Below are 13488 nucleotides of genomic sequence, written 5' to 3'. Positions count from 1 at the left end.
TATTCAACTATATTAAATTTATATTAAAAATTAAATACAAAATCAATTATTAATATAAAAGTAATTACTTAAATTAGTTCCAAGGATTTTAAAAGCGGATATTTCAATCTAAAAAAATTAATACACAGATCAATCTCCAAGGTTTTATTCTGGCAGATAAATGAGTCCCCGATTTATTTTTCGGTAGAATTACCCAAATCAGCCTCTAAGAATTTTAAAAGCGAACATTTTAGTCCCCAAAAAAATTAAGATCAATCCTAACATTTTTTCTATCCGACATAACAGTCCCCGTCTATTTTATTTTTACTATATGTCAACCTTTATTATTATTAACTTAGCTTTGTACAATGATACATTGAAATCCAACTTAAAATATTTTCTTTTAATACAAACATGTTTTTTAAAATATGACATCTTTTGATTATATTAAATACAAAAATATCAAATGATTTCAACCTTAAATTTTTTGTGGAATAATCTCTGATGAGTTTAGAAAATTCTAATTTAACTTTGATGATGAACAAATATTATTGAAATATTTAATTACAAAATTATTAATTTGATTTTTATTTAACATATGTTAATTAATAATTTTGTGATGCAGATTTTTAATTGGGCCGAAAATAAAATTCTGGTACAAGCCCAATTATATTCAGCTATGGTTTGATGCAAGAATATATGATGAGTAGCTGAATTGTTTATTGTGCTACTTGGGCCAAATTGATCCATTATTATTACAAGCCCAAGTTGAGCATGCTTTGCTATTTGTCCTCATGCATGATCCGAAAAAATAACTCATCAGGAAAGCAAATGTTATTATTTACCATATGAATGATGGTTGAAATACTTTATCTTGGGCCAGTTTTCTATTAAACTTCAACATTAAGCCCATATCAAACCAAAGATCCAATGCTTGGTCCGAAACATAATGAAAGAAAGTAAATTGGCTCTATGTTTCCAACGAATTCCATGTCTTATTGAGGGATGGATTTCAAAATTTAATTTGCTAGCCTTGGAAACATAAATGAGAGAGAGAGAGAGAGAGAGAGAGTATGAGTGACATGATTGATTTGATTAATGCAGCACGCCACTCAAGCAAGGGAAGTAAAAGCAATCCCATTAATTTGTTTCATTTCAATTAATTGCTTTTACTTTAACTCTACATTCTCTCTCATCTTTTCTTCTTCTCTTTCGGTCTTTACCCAGCAACCATGGAAGCTACACCTACTCACCGAAAAGAAGATGGAGCACGTCTCAAGACCATCATGATGATGGCAAAAAAACATATCAAAATAAAAGTATGCTGTGACTGAGATTTTCACCAAAAATAGTAAGATTTGGTGAGGTAATCTCGAGCTCTTCATACCCAAAAAGAAAGAAGGAGATTTGGCTAGCAAGAAGGAGATTCTTGGAGGCATGGCTTGTCTCTGATTCTGCTCAACCACCACAGGAAGTAGCTAGAGTGGCGAAGTGATGGAAGAGGCAGAGATTGGAGTAGATGAAGTAATCATCATCATGAAGTATCAAGGGACAGAAATCCATCTTGGAGAGCAAGCCAAGGATGGAGAGCTCGGATTGATGAAGAGTGATGACCAAGGAAGAACTAGAGGTATTTGCATGTTGGATTTTGCATGGGTTACCTTCTCTCTCTCTCTTTGGCCGAACCGGTTTTGTGTGAAGGAAAAGAAGTTAAGCTTGGTTTTGGTTTCAACTGTGAAGGCTTCTCCTCTATATAAAAGGGGTGAACAGTCACGGATTGATTCAAGGAGTTAGAAGTAAACAGTGAGAGTGCAAGGCACAGGATTCTCATAGCTACCTAAGCTTACAGATTTTCTTCTCCTTCAATGTATTCTGTTTTATATTTTTCTGTTTAATTTTGTCATGTCTTGAGTCTCATGGAAAAAGGTAAATAGTGAGGTTTGTATAAAAAAAGTCATAGAGCAGAAAAAGGCAGAGAGTGCAAAATTAAAAGAAAAACCATAGATGTCATTAGAGTTCCTTTGTTCATCTATGTTGTGTTTCATGATTCTGTGGGAATCCCCTTGTAAGTTGGCTTAGCACTTTATAGATTGTAATCTGGATGATTATAGTGAAATTCCATCATTGTTGTGATGGAGACTGGATGTAGGCTGCATTGCACTTAGTAGCTAAACCAGGATATATCAGGGTGTAATTTTCTCTCTCTACTACTCCATTTCTGTTTCTGTTGCACAGGAGATAAAACCAAAAATATCTCGTGTCAAGTGACGAGACAAAAAATAAAAGTCTCGTGGCTAGGGACGAGACAAAAACAGAAAAGTCTCTTCAAAGACCAGAAAGTATAATCAAGCAAAAAAGGAGTTAAGATTCAACCCCATTCTCTTAGCCACTGAAACCATCAATCTCTAATAATTTTATTTATTATTATTATTATTATTATTAATTATGGTACAAAGTAAAAATTTAGAGATATTTTTGTGTATTAATTTTTTTAAATTAAACTATCCATTTTTAAAATTTTTAAAAACTAATTTGAGTAATTACTCTTAATATAAAATATACACCGAAAAAGTTAAATAATTTATTATACATAAATATATAATAATTAAATTTTAATGTATAAATAATATTTTTATTTTATTATAGATAATTCTTATATTTTTTATTTCAGCATAACCAAATCCTTATTTTCTTAGTTATCAACTTTTTTTTTGTTAGACAGACACTTGTCAACCTTTTTGACAAAGAAATTAATGTTTTCATTATGATTGAGATTTTTCAAATGGTATCACTTAAAAATTATTAAAATATAGAATAAAATTCTACGATTAAATAAAATATTTAACTAAATCCAACTAAATTATTATAACTGTTACCATATCACGTGTTTTCTTTTTTTTTGTTCTTCTTCTTCTTTTAATCTTTTTATTATTTACATCTCTGTCACTATTGCTTCTTCTTTTTCTTTTTTTTTTATTCATTTTTTTTATTGTTGTCACTATTATCACCATCATTATCTCTTTCTCCTCCTTATTTTTTTTGCATTTGATTTCTTTTTTCATTCGTTTTTTTTTCTTGTCTATCATCATCATTATTGATATCGTTATGTTATCGTTATCATCATTGTCTTCTTCTTATACATAAATAATATTGTTCATTCTCTTTCGAATTTTCGCACTTATTCTACTTATTTTTGTTAGATTATCTACTAACTTTTCTCACTTATTTTCTTTTTTATCAAAATTTGTAAATCTGCAACTAAAGTCTTTATTAAATAAATTTTTTGTTTCATCATATCATTTAATTAAAAATTTCAGTGTTAGAGTAAAAATATTTCAGTGTTATTTTTTAGAAATTTATATGTTATTCTATATATTAGATACATCGTCTTCTTTTTATACGTAAATATTATTGTTCATTCTCTTTTGAATTTTTGTATTTATTCTGGTCAATTTTATTGTATTATTTATAAAAAAAATACAGCAACAATAGTAATAATAAAAAAATAATAATAAAAAATGCAAAAAAAAAGAAACATAAAAAAAAGGATATAAATATTCAATGTTCACATTAATGACCAAAAAGTTAAAGCGTGTATTATACTTTTAATTACTAATAAAATTAATTTTTATTAAACTTAAATTAACTTAATTGTTAAGAAGGCTTAAATATGTAGTAAGATTATAAAATATAATTGCAAGCAAGTCGTGTCCTCTTTTTTGTTTTCATATTGCATTACACAAAATATAGTATAACATTAAAATTTATCTTATTGTATACTGTCAGATTTTATATTATTAGCTTTTATTGTGTCAAATCATATACTAATATACTATTATGTTTGTTAATGTACTTGTCCCAATGCAATTTGCTAAAAAGTCGGAAGAAAAAATAACTAACCAAAAGCGAAACTTTAAGGAAAAAAACAAGGAATATTTGCACATAGGCTCAATCTTTTAGTTATGGAAGTCGTTAATATGCTTTTCCCGAATATGAAAATAAGGAATGATAGACGAGAAGGTGGGACAGCTTTATATCATTTTTAGGTGAAAAAATTTAGAGGGTTCGAATTCTTTGTTAAGTAAAAATAAAGAAACAAGTCGGAGAGTACGACTTGTTGATAGCTTTTAGGGTTATTGAAAATATAAAGGGATAAGTATTGTTTTGGTCCCTCATGTTGAGGGTCGGAATCGAATCCGTCCCTGATCTAATTTTCGATTTAGAATTGTCCTTAACGTTTTTTTCGTATTAAAATTGTCCTTTTTATTTTTTTGGACAAAAATACCCTCTCCCTTTCCCCTTTCAGGACGATTTTAATACGAAAAAAAGTTAAGGACGATTCTAAATCGAAAATTAGATTAGGGACGGGTTCGATTCTAACTCTCAACGTGAGGGACCAAAACAATACTTATCCCAAATATAAAAGTGTGCAACTCGTTCAACAGTCTCAGATTCCGTATTCTTCTTCAAGCTCGTCTTCTTCCTCTGGTTCTCTGCATTTGTATTTTTCTCCTTCATAGTATGTAATCCAAAAATTTGTTAGTGTGGTTTCTGTTATTATTTAGTAGAGTGAGAAAAATGAATAATAGAATACTTTTGAAAGTGTATTATTTTGGATGATAAAGTACAAAAATAATACACATTTCTATTCAGCTTCTAACAATAACAACAACAATAATAAACTTTCTAACAATAATAATTTTAATTATAAAATATTAAAAAAATTAAAAAAAACCTACATCTGGTAAAAATGATAATAATTCCTAAATTCAATTTCTAACCACAACAATAATAATTAACCACCTAACAATAATAATTATAATTACGAAATATAAAAAAAATTAAAAAAACTTATATATTTTGGATGACTGAGATAATGTATAACATAAAATTCAGGACGATCAACATCTCTAAAAATTTTTTTTTGGCATCTTCAGTTTGCTATCACCATGCAAGCTTGGAGGGTGGAAAAAGGAAGAAGACGAACTGGTAATGGGTGTTGTTTGGAAAGAGTAAAGTGAAAACAGATAGTGAGTGTGGGGGTTTGTTCGGTGGGTCGTGTACCAGATGGTTCGGGATGATCTTTGTACGAGTAGGTGGGGCGTGATGCAGAAGGAGTCGTGAGGGTTAAACGGGAAATCGACGTTCCGAGCTCTTGGCAGAGAAGGGGGGTGCCACCTGCAATGACACTCCGACGCTCAAGTCAGTCGAATGTGCAGGCGAAAAAGGGGGTAAGGCGGTATGTGACGTACCTTGGGGGAAGGGTAGGTCCTTCCCCATTTATACCGTGTCAGAGGTGGGCCCTGCAAGGACAGGCCCACCTTCCTCGAGACCTCCCTTGCACAGCTGTAGCGGAGCTGTCAGGGACGCGTGTCCGGGTCGACGATTGGGCGCCTTGCTCCTAACCGTTCAGGTCGGGTGGTGCCCGGGTCAGGCCGGCCCACATTCAGTTTGGGCCAGGCCGTACCAGTGCCTCCGACGCGCCAACAATGACCGTAGGGATCGTTGGTGGCGTGTCCTCTCTCCTTTCGTGCGTTGTCGCCAGGTCGGCCGTCCGTGGGGGGACGTGCCTCTTGCGCGCGTCTATTCGTTGCTGAAACAGCCGCTTGTTGCCTCGTTTTTCATGCGGAGCATTAAATGTTCATAATGGGCTGAAAAATCCTGTGTGCAAAGACTATTTTGCCCTTAGGCCTTTCGCGCTTCCTGGGTGGCAGTTTTAAACAGTTTTTGCTTTGGTTTTTTCCTTTACACTCTCGTTCCTACTATCTCCTTCTTCTTTACCCAGAAAATCTCAGAACTTTCTTCTAGCATCCTTGTGCATCTTTCCTTCTTCCTTCTCAGTTTTTCGCAACCGATTCAGGTAATCTTAGATCCTTTCTCTCTTCCGCTTTAATGTTTTCTTGCATGTCTATTGTGTGCACTTGTTGTATTTTGATTTTCGTAGGATAGACATCTTTTTAATGTCAAGCAGGGTGTGTTATGGGGGTTACCATTCTGGGATAGGCTTCATTTGATGTTGAGTTCAAGCATGTTTTGTTCGGGTTGTAGGGTAGACGTAGTTTCTGGGTTTCTTTCGGGTTTTCGACCTCATAGACTAACCGAGTGGTGTCCCCACTGTAGGTATGCCTCGTGTGGTCGCTCGGGCTTCCACCTTCGACGTGGGTTATGACCCGTACGCCTGGGTGGTCTCCGACCTCAGGGATTCCCCAAACCAAATGGGTGAGGAGGAGCTCACCGAGTTTCGTCAGGCTAATTATTTGTGTGGGGGTACCGATGAGGAGGCTAACTACGACGTGTACGTCCCTGCTCCTCATGAGCGATTATATGAGCTCAACTTCCATGCTCCCCGGGTTCCCGATTGGATTTGGTTTTATAAGGCCATGTTCACTCAAGTGGGGGTTCACATTCCCCTCTCCGCCTTCCAAATGGGACTCTTAAGCCGGATTTCCGTGGTGCCGTCGCAGCTGCATCCGAACAGTTGGGCGTCGATTCACTGTTTTGAGATGGTATGCGAGTACCTAGAGCTGCCGGCGTCTGTTGATGTCTTCCTTTTTTTCTTCAACCTTACGAACCCTTCTAAGGAGGGGAAAGCGAAGAAGGGGTTTATGTCCTTCCGATCTGCCCAGGGGCAGAGGATATTTGGTTTGTTCTAGGACTCTTACCATGGGTTCAAGGATAAATACTTCAAGGTTCGCCCGGTCAAGGGTCGTCACCCCTTCTGGTTGTCATTGGAGAGAGAACGCCTGATCCCGACGTATTGGAGTTTCGGGGCGGGCTCCAATACTTTCATTAAGGTTACCTACAAGGGGATGTCGGCTGTGGATCAGAAGATAGCCGACGTGTTATGAGCCATTTTCAGGAGGAACCATGTAAATGCCCACCTCCTCATGGGTAGTCGGGAGGTCGCCCGAGATTATATTCGTGAGTCGCCTATGTCGTGTTTGTATTTTGAATGGTTGTGTGTTTTGTCTTAGTATGCTGGTTACTGATTTGTTCATTTCTTGTTTGCAGTGGGGATGTCTGCTGAAGTGACCGGCCTCGAGAATTTGTACAAGACTTTCCTGGAGGGCAATCAACGGCGCCTCCCGAGGATGAGGGGACACAGACAGCACCCACGCCCCCCGACATGGTTATGGCAGAAAAAATTGCCACTCCCACACCTGTATCTCCTATTCTCCAGGAAGTGGCTGTCCCCGGGCACTCGTCTTCCGTTCGTCGGGAGGAAGAGGAGGAGTTGAGTGTCATCCCCACTCCCAAGAGACAAAGGTCGCAGTCTAGCCCTGAGGGGGTCCTTACAGTTATGGAAAGGAACTTTGATGTCGGGTCGTTCATAGATGCCCAATTGCTTCCTGGCACGGAGGAACATTTCCATGGTACCGACCTCTCGAGGCAGGCACGATGGATGTACCGCACCCTCCTTCGCGGCGCGGCCATAGCTCGGAAGGCTGAGTTCGAGCTTTCGGGTATGGCCTCGCTTTGTCGGAAACTCGAGACCGCCACTATAGCCAATAATAAGCTCAAGGCTCAAGTTGAAACACTTCAAGAGCAGCTGGCCGAGGCGAGGAATAAGCTTGAGGCTGCCGAGAAGAAGACTTCGTCGGCTGAAGAGAAGTTGAAGACTGCCGACGCTTCTGTGTCCCGTCTGACGAAGCAAGAAATGACTTTGAAGAGCCAGTTAAGTGCTGCACAAGGTCGGGTGGCCGTGTTGGAGAAAGAGCGGGATACAACAGTTGCAGTCGCTAAGACTGCTCAAGATGAGGCCGATGCGTTCAAGAGGAAGCACAAGAAAGTTAGAGAGCAAGGCAGAATGCGATTTTCATGACTGAGGAGGCTCTCAAGGCTCAAGTGAAGATTATTGCTCCCGATTTTGACATATCGGCAATTGGTGTCTTCAAGACCATCAAGGACGGGAAGGTTGTCGATATGCCGAAGAAGTGATTTCCTGTAACTTTGTTTTTTGTAGAACTTTTTCGTACCAAAACTTTTGCACCCGTTAGTGGTTCAGTTGGTTTGTAGATACATTTGTTTGCTTATTATGTTGGTTTCGTTTTTTGTTTGCCGATTTACTCGCTTTACCATTATGTTGGTATTTCTTTGAGGTCGAGTTCTCTCTTTATTATGGCCGTTTGTTATGGCCTTGGCCTAGGGGGCTCCCGAGGTGATCAGTCCCGGGGCCGTGTATCGTCGTGTCCTCTGGTTTGTATGGCGTGGGACTCGTTTGCGCGATGAGTCGTCCAAGGAAAGTAAACAAAAGAGAACAAAAATATGGGCAAGTATAATTTAACCGGAAATCAAGCAAGTCTATAACCATAGCAAAGGTATTGTTACAAAGTAAACGACTTAGGAATAAAACCTCCTCAAGTTGTCCGCGTTCCATGTTCTTGGGATCTCTTTGCCATTGAGCTTTTCCAACTTGTAGGCGCCCTTGCCGATCACCTCTTTAACTCTGTAGGGACCTTCCCATGTTGCCACCAGTTTGCCTTCTCCAGGAGCCGGTAAACCGATGTCGTTGCGTCTTAGGACGAGGTTGTTCTGTTCAAATTCTCTTTTGAGTATTTTGGCGTTATATCGCACGGCCATCCTTTGCTTGAGTGCTGTTTCCGACAAGTGGGCCATCTCCCTTGCTTCGTCCACAAGATCCTTTTCCACAGCTTCCTCTACTCCCTTCAGGAGTAGCCACAGGCTCGGCTCACCGACTTCCACAGGTATTACTGCATCTAACCCGTACGTTAGTCGAAAAGGTGTTTCTCTAGTGGATGACTGCTCAGTTGTCCGGTAGGACCAGAGGACGGAGGCGAGCTCGTCGGCCCAAGCACCTTTTTTATTATCGAGCCACTTCTTTAGCCCTAGCAGGATAATCTTGTTTGCAGATTCGACCTGGCCGTTTGTCTGAGGGTGCTCTACCGAGGAGAATTTTTGTTTTACGCCAAGGCCGGCGAGGAATTCAGTGAACTTCTTGTCGGTGAACTGCATGCCGTTGTCCGAGACGACGGTTTCTGGTATACCGAACCGGGTTATCACTTGCCTCTCCACTTGGTGTAGTAGTCGATGGCGACTATGAGGTACTTGACCTGCCCCGGACCGAGTGGGAAAGGTCCCAAAAGATCGACTCCCCATTGCGAGAAAGGTCGGGAGGTCGTTAACAGACTTAGTTCTGTAGCTGGTGCTTTGTGGAAGTTGGCGTTCTCTTGACACTTAACGCATTTTCTCACGAATTCTTTAGAATATGCCATCATCGTTGGCCAGTAATATCCTGTTCGGATTAGCTTCCTGGCTAGGGCTTTCCCCCCTATATGGTGGCCGCAGCATCCTTCGTGGACTTCTCTGAGCACGTAGTTCGTCTGATCGGGATGTAGGCACTTCAGCAGGGGTTGGCTGAGTCCTTTTTTGAATAATTGTCCCTGAATGATAGCGTACTTGGCCGCCTCCCTTCTCAACGCTTTAGCACCCTTTTCGTCGCTGGGGAGCTCGCCACTTTCCAAGAAACTGGTGATAGGATCTAGCAAGGAGGGGCTCAGCCTTGACAGGTGTAGGGTAACCGCTGGCTCCTTCATCATGCCCTGTATGAGAGATCGGTTGCCTTCTCCTGGTTTCGTGCTGGCCAACTTGGATAGGATGTCTGCCCGCGTGTTCCTTTCTCTTGGAACGTGTCGGATTGTGACTTCCTTGAATGTTTTACTCAGTTCCTTGACTTTTTCCAAATATTTCTGTAATAGTGAGTCTCTGGCTTGGTAGCTTTCGTTTACTTGCGAGGTAACGACCTGTGAATCGCTGCATATCTCCAGCCTCGTCGCTCCGACTTACTTTGCCAGGGCCAAGCCTCCCAGAAGAGCTTCGTATTCTGCTTGATTGTTCGAAATGGGGAACTAGAATCTGATTGATTACTCGTATACGACCCCAGCCGGGCTCTCGAGGATGATCCCGACTCCCCCGGACATCTGGTTAGAGGCCCCGTCAATATGGAGCCTCCACCGTATGTCCGTCTCTTCGGTTGGATCTCCCGTTATTTCTACCAGAAAGTCTGCCATTGCTTGCGCCTTGATCGCATGCCGAGGTTCGTACCGTATGTCATATTGGGACAGCTCAATGGACCAAGTCATCATCCTTCCCGCTAAATCTGGTTTTTGGAACACTTGTCGGATTCCTTGGTCCGTGCTGACGACGACCTTGTGGCCTTGGAAATATTGTTTTAATCTCCGAGAAGAGGTCAGGAGCGCCAGAGCTAACTTCTCCAGTTTGCTGTACCGCAGTTCTGCCCCTTGTAGGGCCCTGCTCACGAAATAGATTGGTTGTTGAGCCTTCTCCTCCTCTCGTACCAAAACCGTTGCCAGGACTTCCCCCGTTATGGCTAGGTACAGGTATAGTGGCTCTCCGACTTTGGGCTTTTCGAGTACCGGGGGTGTTGCTAGGATTTCTTTGAAGTGTCTAAATGCTTCCTCGCACGCAGGAGTCCATTCAAACGCTATTCCTTTCCTCATCAGGTTGAAGAAGGGTAGGGCCTTTGCTGCCGACGCTCCGAGGAAGCGGGATAATGAGGTGAGGCGACTAGCTAGTCTCTGAACATCCTTGACACAGCCCGGGCTCTTCATTTGGAGTATTGCTTGGCATTTTTCGGGATTGGCTTCCACTCCTCTTTAGGTTATCATGAATCCTAGGAATTTTTCGGCCTCCATGGCAAAAGCGCATTTGAGGGGGTTGAGCCTCATGCCGTGTTGTTGGAGAGATGCAAACACACTTCCCAGGTCAGTCAGGAGGTCGTCAGGCTGCGTAGTCTTTGCGAGGATGTCGTCCACGTAGACTTCTACTGTCTTGCCTATGAGGCTTCCAAATATTTTGTTCATCAGCCTTTGGTATGTCGCCCCTGCGTTTTTTAGCCCGAACGGCATCACCTTGTAGCAATAGGTCCCCCTGGGTGTTATGAATGTTGTTTTGTCCTCGTCGGATTGGTGCATCGGTATTTGGTTGTAGCTGGAATAGGCATCCATGAAGCTCAAATACCGGTATCCCGCCGCCGCGTCGACGAGCGCATCTATGTTGGGAAGGGGAAACAGTCCTTGGGGCATGCTTTGTTGAGGTCGGAATAGTCCACGCACATTCTCCATTTGCCATTGTGCTTCTTTACCAGGACTACATTTGACAGCCAGGTCGAGTAGTCTAGTTCTCATATGAAACCTGCTTCTAGGAGGTTGGCCGTCTACCTGGCCACCTCCTCCTTTGGGCCACTGGACGGGCGTCCGACTTGACGGCCAGGTGATGTGACATGACCCTGGGGTCTATGCCCGGCATATCGGCGGGTGTCCAAGTGAATAGGTTTCCATTGGCCCTAATCATCTCTACTAGAGGTTCTTTCAACTCATGTGGGAGGTTTCTATTAACAAACGTGAACTTTTCCTCCGTGTCACCGACCCTGAACTTTTCTAAGTCCCCCTCTGGTTCTGGTCTTGGCTTATCGTCAACTCTGGCGTCTAAGTCAGCAAGAAACACTCCAGACGCTTTAGGATGATGTTGTAGGCAGTGGAGTCCCGTAGAACCACGAACTCGGCCATTATTGACCTCCGTCCTTGTCCTTGTCCTACGGAAGTCGGGAGGGATATTATCCCGTCCGGCTTAATGAAGTAGTCGCCTAACCCTATGACACCGTGCTGGTGAGTCGTGAGGTCGGCGTCCCGTAATCCCAGCGCATCGAACACGTTGCGGAACATAATGTTTGAGTCTGCCCCTGTGTCCACAAGGATTCGTTTGACGAGGCCGGTTCCCACCCTAGCCGTAATGACCATGGGTGGGTTCTCAGGGACCTCGTCGAACCAATGATCCTCTGGCCCGAAGGAAATAGTTGGGGACCTCTTGGAGCTTCGTGCCGGCGAGGAGGAAATTGCCAGGACTTTGGCGTCTTTCTTGTGCGCAGACCTCGACTTTGGCGCTGTGTTTTTGGTGGTCACCACGTTTATTATGGTGAGGCCGTGATCGTCGTTTTCTGGTTCTTGCCGCCGTTTCGTCGATCGGGTCTTAGCATCTTCATCGTGGTTGCGATGTCATCTCTTCGGTTCCCTGATAAGGTGGGAGAATTCGGCCAGTTTACCGTCCCTGATTGCTTGTTCTAGCGCATCTTTCAGGTTGAAGCAGTCCTGTGTTTGGTGCCCATAGCCTTTATGGTAATCACAGTAGAGGCTCTTGTTCCCCCCTGTACGGTCTTTCAGAGGTCGGGGCTTCGTCAATATTCCCTTTTCGGCGATTTGCTGGTAAACTTCCACGATGGGGAGAGTGAGTGGAGTGTAGTTGGTGAACTTCCCGATCCGGGAAAACGGTCTGGGTTTCTTGCTCGGCCCTCCCTCTTTGGCTTGTTCTTTCTGTCTCTATCCATTACCCTGTTGCCTAGGTTGATTGTAGTCGGAGTGCCGTTTATTGGCAGCCACGACCTGGCTGACTTCCTCATCATTTATGTATTCCTTGGCTACGGTCTGGATCTCATGCATCGTCCAGACCGGTTTGATGGTGAGATGTTTTCGAAAATCCTCATTAAGAAGGCCATTCGTCAGACAAAGGCTGGCCACAGAGTCGGTTAGTCCTTCGATTTCCAGGCATTCATCGTTGAACCGATCTAGATACTTCCTGGTCATCTCCCCGGTGCGTTGGGTCATGCCGAGGAGATTGATTGGGTGCTTTGCCTTTGCGATTCTAGTAGTGAATTGTGCTAAGAAGGCACGGCTGATGTCTGAGAAGCCGGCTACAGAACCCTGCGGGAGGCTATTGAACCACCGTATCGCCGGGCCTGCCAAGGTGACCGGGAAAGCACGGCACCTTACCTCGTCTCCCACTCCTTCGAGGTTCATTCGGGCCTCGAAGGCCGTTAGGTGCTCTTGCGGGTCCTGTGTCCCGTCATACCTCATGTTCGTTGGTTTGTCGAAGTGTCTCGGCCACCGGATCTTGAGGATGGAACGGTGGAATGGGGTGGCGCCCATGATGACGGGTTGCCGTGTTCTCTCGGACCCTCCTTCTCCGTTTTCGCGATCCCGTCACATGACGCATGCCCGTTTGCCCCGAGCGTAAATGATTGTATCGTTTCGCCTCCTGGGGTGTTCCCGATTCTCCCGGCTACTTTCCAATTCTGATCTCAATATAGAGGTGTGCCGGAAGCGACTGCGTCGGTTGGAGGTTCTTCCCCGGCTCTCGGGGGACTGAGAGTAGTCAGGGTCGGAAGTCTGTTGACGATGCTCCTGATCTGCTAGTTGGCGTTCCAGGTTTTGCACCCTGTGACGCAGCTCCTGCATTATCCTGGCGCTGTCACTGCCCGTTCCCCCGAAGGGCGCCTCTCTTGAGCTCTCGACTGGTTCCCCGTTCGTCGGGGAGGGGATCTTAATCTCTCAACCGGGGCGAGGCAACGGATGCCACCCCCTGGGGGCCGCTGCGCGCCCAGGGTCCCCTGGACCCGGCACGATCTCCATTTAGCTTCGGTCGCTCCCCACAGACGGCGCCAATGTTCGGTGGGTCGTGTACTGGACGGTTCGGGAT

The 13488-nt window shown here is 43.2% G+C and overlaps 1 protein-coding gene across 1 annotated transcript; it reads right to left on the bottom strand.

Annotated features, from left to right (window-relative positions):
- Window positions 1-11444: 11444 nt before the first annotated feature.
- On the bottom strand, window positions 11445-12938 carry LOC107457676 (uncharacterized). Its single transcript, XM_016075843.1, has 3 exons — window positions 12344-12938; window positions 12059-12223; window positions 11445-11992 (listed from the first exon to the last, which is right to left on the bottom strand). The coding sequence occupies exons 1-3, from the start codon at window positions 12936-12938 to the stop codon at window positions 11445-11447; spliced, it is 1308 nt and encodes a 435-aa protein (XP_015931329.1).
- Window positions 12939-13488: the final 550 nt, after the last annotated feature.

This window comes from Arachis duranensis, chromosome 7 (assembly GCF_000817695.3).
Source record: "Arachis duranensis cultivar V14167 chromosome 7, aradu.V14167.gnm2.J7QH, whole genome shotgun sequence".
Taxonomy (NCBI): Eukaryota; Viridiplantae; Streptophyta; class Magnoliopsida; order Fabales; family Fabaceae; genus Arachis; species Arachis duranensis.
The sequence above is the reverse complement of the archived record's forward strand: the minus strand, read 5'-3'. Positions and strand labels throughout refer to the sequence as shown.

Coding starts and splice junctions, on each gene's coding strand:
- LOC107457676 (XM_016075843.1), bottom strand. CDS start 12,938: ATGGGCGCCACCCCATTCCACCGTTCCATCCTCAAGATCCGGTGGCCG. Junction 12,224..12,343: donor CAATCAACCTAGGCAACAGG/GTAATGGATAGA, acceptor CCATCGTGGAAG/TTTACCAGCAAATCGCCGAA. Junction 11,993..12,058: donor AGAACAAGCAATCAGGGACG/GTAAACTGGCCG, acceptor ACCACGATGAAG/ATGCTAAGACCCGATCGACG.